Source organism: Egretta garzetta, unplaced genomic scaffold (assembly GCF_000687185.1).
Source record: "Egretta garzetta isolate BGI_Z169 unplaced genomic scaffold, ASM68718v1 scaffold342, whole genome shotgun sequence".
Lineage (NCBI taxonomy): Eukaryota > Metazoa > Chordata > Aves > Pelecaniformes > Ardeidae > Egretta > Egretta garzetta.
The window spans coordinates 296,389-312,617 of record NW_009258887.1 but is presented as its reverse complement, the minus strand read 5'-3'; the positions used below and the strand labels follow the sequence as shown (position 1 = coordinate 312,617).

General features: G+C 40.9%; 1 protein-coding gene across 1 annotated transcript in view; it reads right to left on the bottom strand.

The window, feature by feature from the left end:
* LOC104121933 (N-deacetylase and N-sulfotransferase 3) overlaps nucleotides 1–16,229 on the bottom strand; it is a 60,102-nt gene that overhangs the window by 34,101 nt on the left and 9,772 nt on the right. The window contains exon 2 of the mRNA XM_009633999.1: nucleotides 2,886–2,973. Within this exon, the coding sequence (XP_009632294.1) occupies nucleotides 2,886–2,973 (88 nt within the window). The remainder of the gene's footprint in view (nucleotides 1–2,885; nucleotides 2,974–16,229) is intronic.

Genomic DNA, 16,229 nt, shown 5'->3' with positions numbered 1-16,229 from the left:
TCCAGCAGCCGGCCGCTCTGACACTCGTAAATCCTCCCAGCCTGCGAGAGAAGCAGCCACAGCCCAGCTCCCCATGGGGACAGACCCCTGCCCCTGCTCCCCCGGGTGCAGACAGTGGGGGCTGGCTGGGACCCCAAGCACTCCAGAGGCCATTTGCGTAATCTGAGGGCAATGACAACCCGCTCTCGGTGCTCGGGCCGTGCCTTGGCTCTGTGCAACCTTCCCGCAGAGATTCAGCCTGGGTATCTGACAGCACCTCGGGGATGGGAAGTGTCAGGGTCTAATTAGCTGGCAGATCGGGACACCCCCTTCACCCCCAAGTCCCAGTGCACTTTTAATGACAAGCTAGCCCTGCCAAATTTAAATAACCCCTTAATGGCCTGCTGCATAAAGACTGTATGAGCCGAACTTCGACAACCTATAGCTTAACACACTTTCACAGTGTGCCTGCTTCCCGCTTTTCTCATTGTTCCTACTCGTACCAACCATCAACACAACTTGACAAATCCTTTCTCTCTCTCAGCATTTTGCAACATCTGCTCTCCTTTTTCAGCCTTTTAGTCAAATGTTCAGCTCCGATGCTTTCTGCATCCGTACGGCCATACTCTCACTAAGCCCACCTGCCTTTTGCTTTTCCCTCTTTCCTTCAGCAAACCTTGTCTGACATGCCTTCGCTGTTGTGATTTTATTCCTCATTACCTCTAAGGGAACTACAGCAGTGAATGAGAAATGTGGGCAGACGGATGTAATGATGAATCAGTATTTGCAGGACCATTAGATTTTAGGACTACACGTGAGTCCATGGGGCCCCGTGTGATGTTCACACTCTATCAAAGAGACAAGAGTGCCTAAAGGTCATACGACAGCCAGCTCAGGGAGAAGAAACCATATCAAGAAAGAAAGAAAGCCACAGCGAGGAATGGGCTGTAACGGAGAGACAGGCTCAACTCCTTCAGTTTAACTGGGCCAGTTTGTACGACAAACACGCAATACCTTTGCCAAATCCTGCTCAGCCAACACCAGGAAACCCATGTGCATGTTCCCTCCAAAGCATCTGAACTGTCAACTGAGCAAAAGAAATGGTCTGGGAAGTACCCTTGCCTGCTGAGACACTGGCAGGTGACAAACTTGGCTGTCAGGAGCGTTTTACTGGGCCATTCTAGCCAGAAGAAAGGGGAGGAAGGGATGGGAATGGATGGAGCAAGCGGTGTCCTGAATGTGAAAAAGTTAAGGCATCTCTAGTCTCTCTGAACTGTGCAGGTGACACCTGGATTGCAGGGGTGAAACCTGGACATTTACCACGTCTAGCCGAAGTCTGCTGAGCCCAAGAGAGACCTGTGGAGGGACTCTGCGCCCCAGGCTGCCTTCCTCTCCAGCTGTTCAGCTCTAAATGACAGACTTCTTTCCCTGCCTCTTCTCTTCTTAATATGACAAGTAATACTGACCAAGGTGCACAGCTGAGCACAACAAGACTTACACTCATCCCTCTGCTATGTAACATGTTCAGCAGTCGAGCATATTCAAGCTCTGTAGATCTTTCTTTGGCTTTGAATAAATCAGATTTTGGTTCCTAGTCTCAGCCAATGTGTCACTTCACTTCCCTCTTTTCATATTAACATCTTTCAACTATGATATTATCTTGTGTTGTCTTTTGCCTCTCTCTTCCAGGCTCTGATGTTGTCCTATTTTGTGTGTGTGTCTTTTTTCCTTCTGTTTGACAGTAGATAGCACCTTCTTTCTTCTATATCACATCCTATTTAATACCTTATCTTTTACTTCTCCCTACTTCTACAGTGGTTTAAGTATAAAATTATTTTAATATCTAATATATAGTGCTCTATCTCTACAGCAGAGATTGAACTATTCAAAAGGATAAACTGTGGTAGCTCAAGAGATCTCTCAGTGAAGTCAATTGACTGGTGGAATTTACCACTCAACAACAGGTTGAAAGGAACTTTAATAAAAGGGGAGGAGGAATTAAATTTGTTCCACACCGGCACCTAATGCAGGCATCACAGCTTACTAGAATTACAGGTGGCTCACCCCAAGATGCTCCAGCCCACCTAAAATTACCACCTAAATTCTCTGTGTGCTCAGGAAATGGCTACAGAGAAAAATCCAGTTCACCTATTCCACACGCCTCCCTCTCCCCATTTCCTGGGAGAGGATCTGTAGTGGGTGTCTGAGCTAGCTCAAACTGAATGAAATTGTAAAGCAACAGTAAGAGAGGTGTTTATTCCACCCTCAGGATTGATTTTACTGTTACCCAATGACACATACGTAACACGTATAACCCCTACAGAAAGCAGTCATCCCAAGCTTGGACTGCTTCTTGCAAGGTCTCCTCCTGGCCCCATGACTCTGCCATTTCTGCATGTCCCAGCTTCCAGGAGGAGGAGGAGGAACACTGTTCTTATTCAGGAAACTCAAGAGTCTGACAGGACACTTTTCTGAAGGACTTAATCTTTCTCTTAAAACTACAGCCTGGCTCTCCTACTCCCATATCATTGGTCTACTTATTGGACTATTATGCAAAGAATGCTCATTCCTTCCCCCTTCCCCCCTCCCCCCCCATTTTTTTTTTTTTTTTTTTAAAGACAAATGTTGCTGCAAAGAGGTGTTTACAGACTCTACCTACATGGCTATTTCCAGACAGACTACAGCTCAAACAAAAGGTTAAAACAGTATAATTACTTGAATTGGTAAATCACACAAATCTATGTCCCAAAGCAACCTGGAAAAAAGAACAATTTGATTTTTTAGTTATCCTATTATGAAGGAAACTATTCTCTCTACCCAGACCCTTAGTCTCTTATCATTCCTACTTTCCTCATACTACAAAGAACACCATTGAAATGAAAGTGATTTTAGTATTTCATTCTTACCTGTGTGATAAAATTTCCCTGAAAATCCCAGGTTGAAAGTAAAATTTGTAATTTGAGCTCTCAAAAGATTCTGAGTGTCAAGCAGGGCCTGAAAAAAAACAACCCACCATATAAACATATCTGTAAGAAAACAACACCTGGCACAGAAATTTAATGCAATAATACAAATATTTTTACAGGTATATGTCTTTTCAGTTGATTTTGCTATTTAAAAACAGCTCTTTATACAAAGTAGTAACAGATATTTTCATTATCATTTAAAGATTAAAGACAGCATGCAAGCTCCATCGTTTTCCTCATAAAGATGACCAGCTATTAAAGACTGTTTTACTCCCTGAATTGTAAGATAGGTAAACAAAGGCACAAGCCAGAGAAAAGACTTGCCACTTATTACTCAGTAAACCTGGGCCACAGCCAGGAATGAACTTCAGATCTCCTGTGCCCCTGACTACTGCTCCATTCCCTGGGGTGAGCAGCGTCTATTAAAGCTGTGTTTCTCTAGATCAGGTCAAGTACACACACAGCATTTTAGTCATGTTTCAACATTACTGGCAATGAAAATATATCCAGAAAGACAAGAAAGCAGCTAGACAAAGCCTATTCCACATCAAAGAACTTAATCCTAAATTCCCCCAAATTCTGACTCATTTCTCAGACAGTTAGCATACTGGCTGTCAGCATACATGTACTTGCACTAAATTAGTACAAACAACAAAACAGCATGCAGGAAGAAAGGGGAAAGCTATTATTCATCAGATACAGCTTCACTCTTTGATTTCAATATGCTCTTCTTGATTTGTTACTCCCAAGCTTTACATGTTACATTCAGAAGTTATCTCCCAAATTCTTACACTCTGCTGCTGCTCACTCTTTCAGTTTTCCAAGTGTAAAAAAGAAACACAGTTTTCCAGTGCAGCCCAAAACTTTGCAAAGCAAGCACAAAACATAAGAGCAGAAAGCCTTGACTTGGAGTGCACGTTCCTCCAAATAGCTTGCCTTCAACTGAGCACTCAATAGTTGGTAATTTATGAACACATCGAAGATTTCTGACACTATACACAGTGCATCAGAAGTGTACGGCCAGCTACAGCACACCCACACACTCGGAGACAGGCATTCATGCAATAATTTTGAAAGAAAAGAAAATATTTATACATCAAAGGTCACCAAAAAGTTTTCAGAGTAAATATGCATTATAGCACAATAAGTGATTAAGTGATTAAAAGCAATACTATTGTCAGAAATTAGTAACTCTAAGCATGTTGTGAAAGGCGAATGTATTTAAAAGCACAAAAAGATTAAAATCAATGGAGATTTTCGAAGGTTTAAAAGTCTAGTAGGCTCCCCACTCTTGAAATTCAATGACAATTTGGTGCCCTGAAAAATATGAACCAGTAATTTTAACGACAGTTTCTTTGGATAATTTCATTATATGAGTAATTTGTTTACAATTTTTTTTTTTAACTGGAATGCCAATGACACCAAAATGTTGGCATGGAAGTCAAGTGCAGCTTTAGATATAGGCATAGCATAGCCAAATTACAGTTCCTTAAAATATGATCCATTTTACAGATGGAGGCAATATCCACCTTATTGGAGAAACTTTTGGGCAGACGAGCTCGGTCTTTTCCAGGGCTCATCTATATTGGTTCTAATAAAAGTACGATCTCCATCTGCAAACTCCATCAAGCCTGTTTCCTTACACTATCATACCTACAATGTTACAGCGACACTATCAGCAGAGGGTGACAATAGCAGGGGCTCCCCTGTGCACCGACCTCAAGAGAGGCCAGAGGCAGCAGGCCCAGCAGAGCTCCCATTCCCAGTAAGAGGTGGCCACACACCACAGCTGGTGCATCCATCCCTCCTCTGTGCTCGCCTTTCCAGAGCTGAACATTTTCCTCTGGCCCCACTGAGAGACCACAGCACTGCCCAAAGCGGGAATGCAGCCACTCTCCAGGCCTCCACTATCCTGCATCTGAGGCCTCAGCGAGCTCACTACGCTTGTAGTTCTGGCTGGCTCAGGGAAGCCAGTGATTGAGGGAGCTGATCTGCAGCAGCAGGAGAGACAGTCATTTGTCCCTGTCCTGGGGGGTTGCAAAATTGAATTTTGCTGACACAGCTGATGAAACATGAGTGGCTTCAATTCTGAGTCATCAGTAGTACTTGCCTTGTTCACCATTTCAGCGGACCAGAACATTATGCCTAAGCATATTCATTAAATATATATTAATCACAAAACCGAATCTGTGAAAGAACTGTCACTTCTCTGCCTCCTATTTCTTAAGGTCCTCTCAGATGTGGAAGTAACTTGCCTTTCCCACTGTCGTCCTCAGCCGTGTAGCTCCAGCAGCAACAGTATAGGCAGTTTCAAAGACAGTACTAGGATTGGGAGAGTTAGGATGGTTCAGCCTGGAGAAGAGAAGGCTGTGGGGTGACCTTATTGTGGCTTTTCAGTGCTTAAAGGGGGCTGATAAGAAAGATGGGGACAGACTTTTTAGCAGGGCCTGTTGTGACAGGACAAGGGGTAACAGTTTTAAACTAAAAGAGGGGAGATTTAGACTAGATACAAGGAATAAAATTTTTACAGTGAGGGTAGTGAAACACGGGCACAGGTTGCCCAGGGAGGTGGTAGATGCCCCATCTCTGGGAAAATTCAAGGTCAGGTTGGAGAGGGCTCTGAGCACCAGTTAAAGGTGTCCCTGCTCACTGCAGGGGGGTTGGACTAAATGCCCTCTAAAGGTCCCTTCCAACCCAAACTATTCTATGATTCTACAAGGTAAAGATCATCTTCTTTCACTGTAAAGCCTGAAAAAAGTCCTGTGAACAAGGGACTTTCCAAAGAGTAAAATGAAGTGCAGAATGGAGATAATTGAAAACAAGCTTGAGACTTCTGAAGTGGAATATTAAGAGAAAAATCTTGCAACACTGTAACGAGGGCTTTTGCACAGGCTGAGTGCAAAGATCACCGAGGAGACTTCTTACTCTAATGAAAGGTAGGAAATCTGCAGAGGATTTATTATGAAAACCACCCTTGAGCTGGGAACCTATTCAGTGAAATAATTTTATCTTTGCACAGTTAGAAATGTAAAAGGCAAATGATACTGCTATACACTTATGTTAACAGTACATATTGTCAAATGAAAGAGATCCTGAGTGCAGCTTGACAGCAAGGTGGCATGAATGGGCTGCACAGTTCTTTCCCTCCAAATTAAGTTAAGAACTCTGAGCATTTTTTGAGCTGAAAGTCTTATTCTATACCTTTCTAACACCTTGTCAGCTCCAGCCTAATCTCAGCATGATGGAAAAATAGAATGGGAAAAACAAAGAGCAGCTGGAAATGCCAGAGAAACACGACCTGGAAGGAGTTCTTTGCTGTACCTCCCTAGCACACCGCAGCTACGGGGCTGACAGGAGAGTCGCAAACCCGGGCTTTCAAACGGGAGGAGGGAGAAAGGTAGCAAAGAGCCCATGACATTTTTATGATAATCCAACATAGAGTTTACTTCTTTGCTGGGAATTAATTTTGCTAGTGTAGTTACCACCTTCTTGCCTCAATGGCTGCCTGGTGGCTGCATTTTATTTAGGCCAGCAGTCACGATAAGACATTCCAAATAACGTTCAAACAACACAAGGCTCTAAAGGAAATCTGAAGTTCACCTTTTACAGAACAAACTTTGAAAGCAATGCCATTGTTTTTTTGGCCACGTTACTCTCATTAAAATCAACAGGGGGTCTTCTGCTAAAGCCTTGTGGTGTTGAAAAACCTATCAGCTAATAGCACTGGTGTACCTGCTCACCTGCTCCATCTGCAAAGAGGGAGGGCACAGCCCTGCTGCGAACCACTTTTTGTACAGACAAGCTGAGATAACAGTTGAGGTGTCATGCCTATGATTATTTTCTGGGTGACTTGACATTTTACTCATCTTCCAGGTTCTAAAAACAAAATGTTAAAACTCATGAAAAATATATAGTAGCAGATGGCAGGGCCTATTACTGCGAGTTTCTATCAGAAAGAGAGAAAAGTAGGGGGATGAAAAGCCTGAAATTTCATTTCTAAATGCTGTTTTATATGCCAAAGGTAAGCTGGTGATATTTTCTCTATATTTTATGATTGGTTTATGAACATCCCCTCTGGGTATCTGTACGAGATGCTATATAAATACACTGGTACTGAAGATTATATTTTAAAAACTGTTTAGTAAAGCCTTTGTATGTTTATAAATAATTATTTAGTACATGTGTTATGCTTCCACTGGTACTATAAGAAAAATAAATTACTGGCTTCATGATCACTTTCATGTACATAGCTACAATGCAGTACTTACTTTTCAACATTTCCTAAGCTCACATACTAGTTTTAGGAATTTCCTTGTGCCAGAAATCAAATGTGAGAATTCAATATATGATGAAAGACCCCTTTCTTCATGAACAGTCCAAACTAATCTCAGAAAAAGGCCCTGTTACAATCCAAGGAACAGACAAAAGTTATCCCAACAGCAAAACAACAGAATTCTTTCAATCCTTGCGTCTGACAAGTTTATAGTATAATGAAAGGAATAGAAAAAATGGTATATGTTGTTAATCATCTGAGAATCTGGCTTTATTTATCAGCATCAACCCTTTTATGTACTTCCATTCCATTTAATTTCTTATGAAACATCTCAGCAAATGTAAGCTGCTGTAATTGCCAATAGGATCTCAGCTGCCTGAGAATTTAGGAGAAAATGGACTCTAATATCACAAATGGAACAGAAGGAACCACGACAATTAATCTTTAATTGAAATATTAATGCAATGGAAATATATAAATTCCTGCCTTTGTACAGATGGCCTCTTTCTTTCTTGACAACCATAACATTTAACTCTTTTTATCACTTTTCATTCAATTTTGTTTACAGAGGAAACAGGGTTGTTTTATTTTTTTTCATCTTACTGACAGGACAAACGGGCACAGACAGATGACATTGGCTTTCAAAAAGCTCTTGCTCAAGTAAATTAGCAGTAAAGCCAAGGATAAAACTCATATCTCACCAAACTTGCTTCCCATTTCCATAGCCAAGAAACCACCCTGCCTCCTGTCCTCAAACATCTCTTTCCATGATTTCACCCTACAGTCTGTCACAGAGAAGTCACAAGTGTCAACTTGTCTTCAGTAAACATACCGCAGTAATTTCTTCAGCATCAACAAAAATATTCAGACCCAAACGTCTTGGCTGATCAAACAAATCAAGAACCCTCTGGTGAACTAGGACTTGTTTCTGTAGCCATACCAACATAATTATTATTTTCCTACTCAAAAGCTGCTAAAGAACTTAGCCACTTGAAAAGCAAAATAGTTCAAAACGCTGTTAGTTTTACTTGTAATCACATGGATTTTAACTAAATTGGCAAGCAGATAAAACATAGCCTCACAATACTGCAGGGTTAATATCTTAAACTTCAATTCAGTACATGCTTTCATGTTAGTAACAAAAGCAAGTAAGGCCAGCTTCATAATTTTCCAAAAAGCCTATCTCCTCCCCCATTTTTCAGGAAGCAGATCTCATCTCTCAAAATGCTTTACTATTTTGTGTCTAGCAATACTATCAAAGGAGCCGTTAAATTAGGAATTACTTTGCTTTCGAGGAAAACTTCTAATGCTGTCCTGGCTCTTTAATAAAGGCAAAGACCTTCTGAAAAGGTAAAACAAATTAGCATAGTGTAACGTGAAAGCACATGAGCTAAGCACACAAAGCCCCTTTATAGGAGCTCTTATGCAGAAGTAGCTTTCATTTTCTATACCATATTTCCTCTTTAGTTTAATCCCTGCAAGAGAGGGAAGAAACAGAACTAAAGCCATTTTAACTTCTGAGTGGAGTTCTTAATACAGGCATTTAATGAGCTGTAACTGATGCAATATCCTTTTATTTTGCACTTTTTGTGACATCATTTTGCCTTTCCTGAGCACATTCATGCTCTGAGAAGAGAGTCCTCCAGCTGAAGTTGCTTATGCAGGTATATGCACACCTTTCCCTTCTGCAGAACCTGGCCTTTTCTGAAGTTTCTGCAATTTCACGTGCCAAGAAGAAAAGGAGGATTAAAAAAGAAAAGGAGAAATAAAAAAAAAAAAAAAAAGAAAAAAAAAGAGGGTTGGGGATGAAATGGGAAAGGAATTGAGGAATGTAACATATACATGACTGAAGCTTGCATTTATGATGCATACAAAAATTAGGATTTGTAGAGCATCGTGCTTCTCTTCTGGGTTCAATAATCACTATTTGGAACTTGCCAGACATATTTTGAGATTCGCTTTCTCATGTTTTACATACCAGTCCCTAAGCTAGGAAGCACTAGCAAAGTGTCCAACGTTTGCGGCAATATGTGGCACGGCGTGGTGCAGAACAGAGGCCAGGCTAACAAGCCGTGCCTGACCACTGGTCCCAGGTTTGTCCTGGCACTGCTGAGGGTGATGGCAGCAAAGGGAAGAGGGGGGGACACTGCTTAGGGAAGAGAGAGATGAGGGGAAGGAGCAGTGGGGATCCACAAGAAATGTAGCAGCAGTGTGGTAGGGGCCTGAAAGTGAGAAGGGCCAAGATCGTGATGGCAGGCCTTCAAGTGGCAGCAATTGGGGATGGGAAGGCACTGGGAAAGGATTTAGAGTGTTTGGAGGCAGCACAGCAAGCAGAAACAGAAGACAGCCTCGAAGGTGGTCCATCCCAAATGGCTGGGAATCATTATTTTATTAGACAGACTATTTTGCTTCTGAGGAAAAATGTTTCCCCTCATGATAAATTATGTATTTTGGAACATCATTAAAATTCAATGTCTATTCTTTCTGGATTTCCAAGATTAGCATTTTGACACCCATTACCATAAACACTTAATCTATGCAGGAGAAAGAATAATTGCTTTGGGTATACTGGGTGTATCTGAAAAAATTATTTTTAATATCCTTCAGACACAAGGAGAAGAAAGCTTAAATTTTCTTTGACTGCACTCTCTTAACAAAGCTGACACTACAGAGAGGGCAAGAGAAGAAAACAAAGAAAATCTTCATCTTTTTCTGCAAAGCATTCAGCTGGCAGAGACTATAAATTATAAATAGATCCTAAACTGTGTAAGTGGGAAAGGACACTGCTCTATAGTTTTGTAGAAGCAAGGTGCCCAAGAGGACACAATTCGGCAAGACAGACAGACTGATGAAACAGGAATGGAAAAGCTAAACTGCTGACAACACATGTTCAAGCTTATAAGAACCTGTTTCTTAAGATACAGTAGCTTCAAGAAATAAATTATTCTTTCAATTAAAGACATGGAATTTGGAAAGTCTACTAAGTCCTTCAAAAGATGTAACAGTTCAAAAGTCCCACGGGCCAGCAGGACTCCTACTTACAATGGGCCACATAACACGGTAGAATTTAAAACAGAAAACATGTGCAAAAATTCCTTGGAGACAAAACAAAGTACCTGGTTTCAGTTACTTAAAGATGACTGTAGTTTACTGACAGCTAGATTCCACCTGCAGCAATTGTGTTTTTAAATTATCAAACAGGGATGCCTTGGAGCCCAGCTCTTTAATGTGCAGGACAGGCAAAGCTCCCACTGATTGCTTGGGTTAATTTGGACTGTTTGCCAGATCCATTCGCCTGAGTATCTTACCTGACTTCCTATAACATTAAGGCCCATACGCACCAGTTGAAGAAGTCAGTGTGGGTCTTTTCAATGAATTCCATAAGCACCATTAACAGGGTAACCCAGCTTCTCTTCAAAGTGTCAGTATGACGAGATATCAGGCTGGAGCATCTTTCTTTTTCAGTGTCCAATATCAGATAAACTAGACCTGATTTTCAAAAAATTCAGGAGCCGCAACTTCATTTTATGTGCACAGATGCTGTAACTAGGTATCTGAATTTCAGGTCCACTGAAGGATACTAAAAATATAAGTAGCCGCTTTGGAAAATGTTGTCTTAAATTATTTCAATCAAAAGGTTTTTTTAATCAGAACACACTGTTCTGATGTTATTGGGTCTTCCTTTGGAGGTTTTTTTATATCACATACAATAATGATCTTGATGATGGTCCAATTATACTTTTTCAAGTAATTAGGCCCTTTCATCTAGGTAAATCATGTGTACAGCCAAGAGATTTAAGAAGTATTTCTAACTTCCTTCACCAGCTTCTCACTTCTTGGAGGTTGACATAGCGGCTAATGAGAATAAACTAATTATAGCAAGGTAAGTTGAAGGTTTTAAATACTTGGTGCCAATACTATTAAATAAAGTAAAGTAATTAGCATGGTGTTTTCAGGATTCTATATGAAATTCTGGATTGTTAGCTCTTAAACTGTACTTCAATGAAAGAGGTTACTATTACTAAACAGCTAAATGATCTCATTATTCTGCAGTTAACAGGAATAAAATCCTGCATTTCTTCTAATTAAAGGTAAAAAAAACCCTAGGCCAATTGAAATAGAACTAACAAACACCCCAGTGCTACATATAGTATTGCTCCCTGGATTTTGGTCAGACAGGATTCAATAGAAACTTGTTGGGTTTCACATTTTTGCCTAATGCTTTATCTGCTTATGAAACATCACATATGAAGAGGTAAGTTCTCAGAGTATAACAGAGCCCAAAGTAAAAACAAAGTGACTCTAAAATACATTTAAAATCTCTTCATATTTATCCAGTTAAGTTCTTGTGATCTGGTGATTGTTGATGAGCCTGTACAGCGGGAAACTGAGGTTTGTCAGCCACAACGCAAGCATTCAAGTAGCTGTACTGCAAAGTCACCCCCCCAGCTGCCTCAGCTCCGAGCACGACAGGCCATCTCTCAGGGTGACGGAGTAGTTCAGATCCTGTTCCAGTTCACTTCTGGGCCACTTTGCTGTGCCTGCTTAGTCTGGCTTGTCTCCATCGCACCCCATCAACAGTAGATAAATTGTTAAGAGTTGCTTGCTGATTCATGTAGACACTTGTCTGGCTACCAGTAGATGTTAGGCCTCAAAAACTCAGGTGCAAACAATAACATCAGATGCAAAGCATTTATACCTCTGCAGCCCTCATTAGTCAGCCCACACTTTTACAGCTTCAGATCTTGTTTGGTAGGATGCACAATATTTTGCCATAAAAGTTAAAACAATGGCATGGCTATTCAGTCAAACGGTGCCTGTATTTTACGGTCATCCAGCTCAAAAAGAACAGAGGTTATTATCCAAGCTCCTAGTACCACATTCATTATCAACAGCACGTTTGCTTCTTATTTAATGCTTCCTCACACGCCAGCTCCAGCTTTAGCTTTCACTACAGCCGACATGCAGAGCACACAGAGTTTGGCGGGAGGACACGGGCTGCTCTCCAAGCAAGGCAGTCCCCTGCTGCATGGGCTGGCCATGAGCTTGGGCTGCAGGAAAGCCTGTGGTCCCTTATCCACCGCACACTGCCTGGCTCTGCTGCTTAGGGCCCTTCTACCCCGCTCTTGGCAACATGTGGCTCTGTACAGCTACTGAACGAGGAAAGCATTTAGAAGGTTCAATACTGGAAGAATTTCTAGGCCTAATCCCTCAGCAGCAGAGACCATGGTGGCTTCACCTGAACGTACAGGAAGCTGCAGCTGGGTCACTACATCTGCTCCACACTTTGTCAGTGGCTACATTACTCTGTCCAAAATTTAGACTTCAGGTTTACCTTTACACCCATGGCCTGCACACAAAACAAGAAATTTGTTCCATAAAACCTAGTGTCCTATAGATTTGCTTCCCAAACTGCTATTCCCACAGTGTAATAGCCTGGTCTCCCTTTCACACTGCTGCCTAGGACCTACCCTCCCCATGAGGTCTCCAAAGCCCCTCCATCCTTTCCTGCTCTGCCCCACACACCCTGTCGACATGAAAAAAGAACAGTACGCGCTATCGCTAGCTCCAAGACACAGCACACAGAATTAGCCATGGGCAGGCCAAAGTGAAGGAAAAATGCAGAGCTCACTCTGAAACCTCAGCTTCAGCGCAGGCACTGCTTTGCGTGCATGCCTTACCCCACACGCTGAACCCCAGAACGCAAGCAGGAATTTAACTGCCTCTGAGAACTATCCATATCTCTCACATTGGACCAAAACTGGCCAGCAGGTGCAAACGGGATTAGATTGACCATAGAATCATGGAATGGTTTGGGTTGGAAAGGACCTTTAAAGATCCTCTAGTCCAAGCCCCTGCCATGGGCAGGGACAGCCTTCACTAGATCAGGTTGCTCAAAGCCCCATCCAACCTGACATTGAACACTTCCAATGATGGAGCATCCACGACTTCTCTGCTCCATGTCTCGTCACCCTCATCATAAAAAAATTCCTACCTTATGTCCAATCTAAATCTATCCTCTTTCAGTTTAATTGCTGGACTGACAAAGGCAAACAGGGACATTAAAAATACCCGATTTCTTGAGGAAGTAAAGTAGAAATGAGAAATCTGGTTTTCCACAGCATACACGATTCAAAGCATGTAAATATTTACAGTGTTTTTCCAGTATTTAGAAAGCGATCACTGAGTAAGAGCAGCTATAATTACAATATAAATCCGTTACACGATCACGGGAAAACTCAAGTCCACAGACCAAGGTATAACCAGCTGCTATTTAGGTAGAAATAAGTATCGGACACTACAAGTTATGTCTAAAATGTTGGTACCAATCAAAGAGAAACACTTCAGGATTTGCTGGCTTCATAATTTATACTTTTTCTCCCTAGTAAGACTGAAGCTTCTAGACAAGCACAATATTTGTGTTAATGTTTAGTTTTGCATATTAGAGAACAAATAAAGTGCAAATAAATGAAGAGTCAAATCCTCTAATTTATATAAAAGCCACAATAGAGTTGGTTGCTCTCCCTCTTTAGTAAAGCACAACAGGGTTACCACAGCACCGCCATGTTAAATACACCGATGACTCCACGGGCTGGACAGCGCACCAATGACACAGTTCATTCACAGATGTTTCTTAGTTTTGGGTTTTCCCCTAATACAGCCAAGAAGATTCTTGTGCTTCTCTTAATACTGTATCTGGTTAAAAATACCTGTCTACCTTTGTCCCTGTGTTTGGGGTGAGCTGAGGCATACCAAAAATTCTTTTTCTCCCAATGCTCCACCTTTATTAACAGAAAAAAAAAAAAAAAAATCTTTGACCAAAACCATTTTAAATTTCTCTTTCTGCCTGAAAGCTCCGTGTCAGAAACAGCTGGGAATTCAGTCTTCAGCTTGCTCAACAGCTAACGGTCACAAATATTTCTTTTTTTCCCCGCTCTTTATGAGTAGTTCTAAAGTTGCTGAATGAAATTCCCCTGCTACATCAGCATCGGTATCAAAGAAATGACAGAAAAGGGAAAGCAAGCAAGACAAGCTTGCATAAAATAGCAGATATAACTTTTCTCAAGACATATTTTTTTATGATTATAGGTAGTCAACACAGAAAAGACATGATGAGAACTTACTTTAAGTTAATAAAAATTTGGACTCCTGAATAGTACCCAGTCTAAGGGATATAATTCAGCAGAAACCCCCCCAAGACTTTAATGATACACAGGACATTAATAAGAGAAACACAAGGGGATGATTTTGTTAGAAGCGTTAATACACACCTTGCCTGTTTTTGCACAAGTGTTTGCATTTCTAAAAGACAAGATTACAGAAACTAGATCTACGTAGATAAATATCCCAGCTGGCCAAATTCTACACTTGCGTACTCAAGCTGACACACAGGAACCAAAACTGAGATCTGCATTTGATTATACAGTAAGAGATCGAGAATATGTCTTATTACAGATTCCCTGCCAATATTATATTCCTTCCAATAGCGTGGTTCACACCCTTTTGCCAAATCTAATTTTTAAAGACTTACATAATCCTTTTACTTCCTTTTGGATATTAGCCTCTATTCTGCCACTTTTATTGGCTATTCAGCCTACGCTTAAATATCTATGTGCCTTACGTTATATATTTTTATCCATCCTCACTGTTTATACCCTGCAGACATCTGCAGCCTATTGCTTTCTGCTTTGGTCATCATTACTTACTGAATTCTTTAGCCTTTATTTTTTCATTTTTTGCTCAGACATTTCCTGGCTATTCTGGTGTCTCTAAGCACTCCCTAAATATTTCTGATTAAGCAGTGCAGAACTGAGCACAGTATTCTAGAAACCTCCACAGTCAATAAGATGAAGTACTTTCCTGATGTAAAATGATACCTTTCATAGTCAGCTTGAATTTCAAACGAGCTTACATTACAAACTCAGGTGTATTTTAGTATTCAGCTTGGGTTTAGGATATTTGCAGGAATACCATTTTTGAACTTTCTACTACCTTTAACAAAGGCAGTGAGGAAGGGACAAGAGAAATGTTTTGCACCATAAAACCCCCACTTTTTATATAACTGCAAAATTATTTTTCAGCCTTCTTTCCAGTTCCATTAGAGTTCTATCAAAGGCAACTGAGTTACCTGTAGCCCAAGTTTGCTTTAAAATGGGAGCAGAGACACTTGTGTTATTCCCGGGAGTGCTAACACTGAAAGGGCGAGTGAATGGGAGCTTGATATAGAGCGGCGTGGCTTCTTAGCTCCACAAACACGCAACCCGTGTTCCCAGACCTAACCCATTACCTCTGTACGGTACGGCAGGGCTTTTGTCACATAATTTACTCCCTTGGGTTGGAATGAATCCATGGAGTCTTACTCTGCAAAGTCTTACTCTGACTTTTTATTTGTGCTCTCCACTATCTGTATTTTCAAATGTATTGTAGTATCGTTTTTGCAATATAAAATGGTATTTAATGTATTATTTATTCCAGATATGAAACTACATTTTGAGAAGCAATACTAACTCATCTCCAGGACTGTAAAGTATCAGAAGGAATCTCCTAAAAAGTAAATATTTTAAAAAATTGGTCATAAGGTTTTTATGTTCTGTCAAACGTAATTTTTAAGTAGGGAGTAATACTTATACCTTGTAGAACTGCTGAAGTTTGCACAGAAAAAGAAATGGGAATTGGAAATAGATAGGGCACTGTTATTCCATGAGGGATTAGGTATACACTGGCAACCAACTGCTCTTCTTTCACTTTGTTTTGTAAGCATAATCCCCAAGAATCAGTCGTGTAGTTACATTGACTTCTTCCTGACTGAACAGGTAATAGGAAAGGATACTTTCCACGCAGCTGTATTGTAAAAGTAACTAATGAAATACAGTCCCACTTCTACCCTCATTTTTCTTTCTGCCAGACTGTGTCTTCTTGATGTGTCAGAAGATCGGGAAGGAGGTAGGCCCAATTTTGGTGTCATGTCTTACAGTTAATTGCTTTGATTTCTAGATCTGTCTGCAGTGTGT